The 3,279-nt window shown below is 43.8% G+C and overlaps 1 protein-coding gene across 1 annotated transcript; it reads right to left on the bottom strand.

Moving 5' to 3' along the window:
• Positions 1-293: 293 nt before the first annotated feature.
• Positions 294-3,014, bottom strand: LOC102310046 (SHC SH2 domain-binding protein 1 homolog B; the record flags this gene model as incomplete). The annotated part of the gene is given in 4 exon segments (XM_042217838.1): positions 294-1,129; positions 1,214-1,352; positions 1,576-1,662; positions 2,896-3,014. Coding segments are annotated over 4 exon segments (677 nt in total), but the record flags the coding sequence as incomplete, so codon positions are not given.
• Positions 3,015-3,279: the final 265 nt, after the last annotated feature.

Here is a 3,279-nt window from a genome sequence, read left to right as displayed (position 1 = left end):
TGTCACATGAAAGCACCACACCTCAAATCAGCTCCAGCTCTTTGATGACAGAACATATCCTGAAAGCTGTTCTGTCCCCCCCCCGTCAGTGTCTAAACATATATAAGGACCTAACTACATAAACCATGGCATTTAAAAAGGAGTTGTACATTAGGTTTTGTTCTTGTTCTTCATTAATGGAATTGCACAGAACTGGTTAAGGACGGCCACACAAGTTTGCCAGCAAAGACCCGTCCGACATGTGTTCTTTGTCCCAGGCGAGGTGCACATCCAGACAGAAGAGGATGGAAATATGACTTTAAAATGTATTTTATTCATCCATTTCACAAAATGCATCATCAACCACACTCGGTTCTTTCTAAATATTAAACTGTAGAGTTACTTTTTATTCCGTTTTCAGAACATGGCAAATAAAACTTTTCTAAACTATTAACTTTGTCATACATGTCTGAAAAATCTGAACTCATCGTTCTAAAAAGCATCTGTGTGAACCTCAGCACTCTGCAAGCCACCACCTCAGAATAAAACAAACCAAACGTGGATTTAAATTCTTTTTTAAAAAGCTCAGAGGAATAAAACAGATAAAAGAATTTGTGCAAATTCCACAGGAAGGGTTCATCCACAGCCACTGGACGTTAACATCAGAGCGGATATTTAGACCTGCCTGTGCACAGCTCCACACATGTGAATCAGAACAACACATTCCTGCAACATTTATTTTATGGCAAAAAGATTAGTGTCATCATACACACTGGGCAGAAATGCCGAGGGGTGCGTGGCAATGTTAGGTCTCAGTGTTAGTAGCAGAAGGTGCCAAAATCGCCCATGCCGTTGCGCTTGAACTGGTTTCCTTGAAAGGACACAAAGATTTGGTGGTCTTTCAGATCCTCAACAGCTTGGCTGGACATCTCCATGTTCCTGCTTAGCTGACGGCTAAACTGCCACTTCCTGCCTGTAGACGCAGCCGCATCACCGTCTGAGCTGTTCTTAGCAGACCCAGCCAAAAGAGGTAGCGAGGGGCTGCTGCTGGACGTGGTGCTGACAGGTGGTGTTGAAAATGAGGTGGAGATCAAGTGATGGTCTAAAGATCCTCCCTGCTTTTCCTCTTGTGTGTGTGCATCAGGGTGCTCTGCGAGGAAAGGGGCAGCTGATTATAGATTGTGCACTGGGCTATCAAAGCTGCCTCACATTACCACATTACCACCTTACCCACCTTCACTTCTGCCCACAGGGATGCTGGGCTCTTCCCCACTGTTGGGTTTCACCAGAATCACCCCATAGCCTTCATTGTTGTGGATCACATTGTTCTCCATGGTGATGGAAGGCATTGCATCCATCTGATCAGCAAAGTCCTACACGCACACGCACACGCTGGGCATCACACCTGCAGCCTGTTTGTTGCAATGCAGCAGTGCTAACCACTGCATCACTGCCACTCAAAGCACAAGCACTACTGTGTCCACAATGGGGGTAAAAGGCCTACTAACAATACAGCATCAGTGATAACAGCTTTACAAAGTCAGGACGATGGAGTTGGCAGAAATATGAATATTGGCAAGATGAATCTCATCTCACCTTGATGAGGATCCCATCCTTACAATGATGGATGCCGTTACCAACAAGACTGCAAACGCTGCCGGGGTAAATCTCCACACCTGCCCCCTGCACACAGACAAGGAGCAGCATAACCAGTCAGCTGATCAGAGAACCGTCACACACACAAGAACACTGGGACATAGGGTTGTTTTTTTTTTTTTTTACACAAAGCTTTACTGATCTTGTGTCAGGTCATTAGCTGGCAGGTCAGCATAGTTTCCAGTGTAACACATACTTCACACTAGGGCTGCCACAAACGATTATTTTGATAGTCGACTAGTCACCGATTATTTTTGCGATTAGTCGACTAATCAGATCATCATCCATTGGACGTAAAAGACGCTTACCAGCAGCATCTGCTCTTATATAACTATCATTAGCTTACAGCTTTAAGTGTTTAAGGTCTGTGCTAACTAAAAATAAAGACAAGATGATAGTTTATTAAATTTTAATGAAATTTGCAGATTGTTTCGGTGAAGTTTAATAAACTCCTTGCTATCTAAAATATAACAGGACACCGGAGTATATTCTCGAGCATCTCACACTTCTGATAATCAGCTGTCTGCTTGACGTTTATTCAGCTGTGTAAAAACTATAACTTTAATCTCAGCCAAACGATACAGGAACAAATAAAATACTAAAAAAGCCAAACAATAACATTTTAAGTTATCTAAGTGACTTATATATCATGTTTAACCTGAGTAGCAAAGACGGCGGTGGGTTTGAAAACGATTTGCCGGGAGTCCGGTGTTCTCACGGCTCTAGTTAGCCTAGCCCCCGGCTAGCTATCGAGCTAGTGGGTAACAGATGTCTCCGAAAACGTCGGAGCGCTTTTGAAAATATGTGGTGTCTTGATAAACTGAGCAGATATTTGAGGTTTACACAGCTACATTCTCCGCCTGAAAATATGTTAAACGTTTATTTTGTGACCCAGAAAGAATAATAAGAGTAATATTAAAACTAACTAGCTGCCGCCATTGTTGGAAACTGCGCTGGGCCGCGCTATGAATTCTGGGACACAGCGCTTTCTTCTTCTTCGGGGTTTAACGGCAGCTGGCATCCTTGTACATGCAGTGCTGCCATCTTCTGTTTCAGTCCGTTATTACACTCTTAAATCCTGCTACTTATTCCTGCGTCTTTTGGATCTTACAAAGCTTCAAACGACGCGTCGACTATTAAATCAGTCGTCGACGATTTTGATAGTCGACTAATCGTGGCAGCCCTAGTTCACAGCATGGAGGAACTGGCCATATTTTTTGTTTCCAGAAAACCATGTGATGGGTGGAGTTCAGGTCTCACCTTGGAGCCATACAGGTCGCACATGTTCATGGTGAGACGGGCAGATGTTCTCACGATGACTCCAGTGGTGTCACACTGTAGCACACAGTTCTCCATATTCAGAGTCCCCTGACGCACACCTGGCAGTCAAACCGGAACAAGAAGAAAGGCATCATTACTACACACCTCAACACAACACCATGCACGTAAGATAAACACAACCTCCAGTCCAACTGACCACACGACCTAAAACAGACCTGGGCATTTTACACGGGCCACATACGGTATGTTGTAAGCACAAATTAACAAGTGTTTATGCTGTGCATGCAATACAACTGTGTTGCTTTTATTTTGAAAACCCTCAACGTATTATCTGCTTCTGTCTGCACAGCGTCAGGTGATGCC

The sequence above is a fragment of the Haplochromis burtoni genome, unplaced genomic scaffold (assembly GCF_018398535.1).
Source record: "Haplochromis burtoni strain Fernald_Lab_line unplaced genomic scaffold, NCSU_Asbu1 Contig_3212, whole genome shotgun sequence".
NCBI lineage: Eukaryota > Metazoa > Chordata > Actinopteri > Cichliformes > Cichlidae > Haplochromis > Haplochromis burtoni.
Note: the sequence above shows the minus strand (reverse complement) of the source record. Positions and strands in the feature narration are given on the sequence as shown.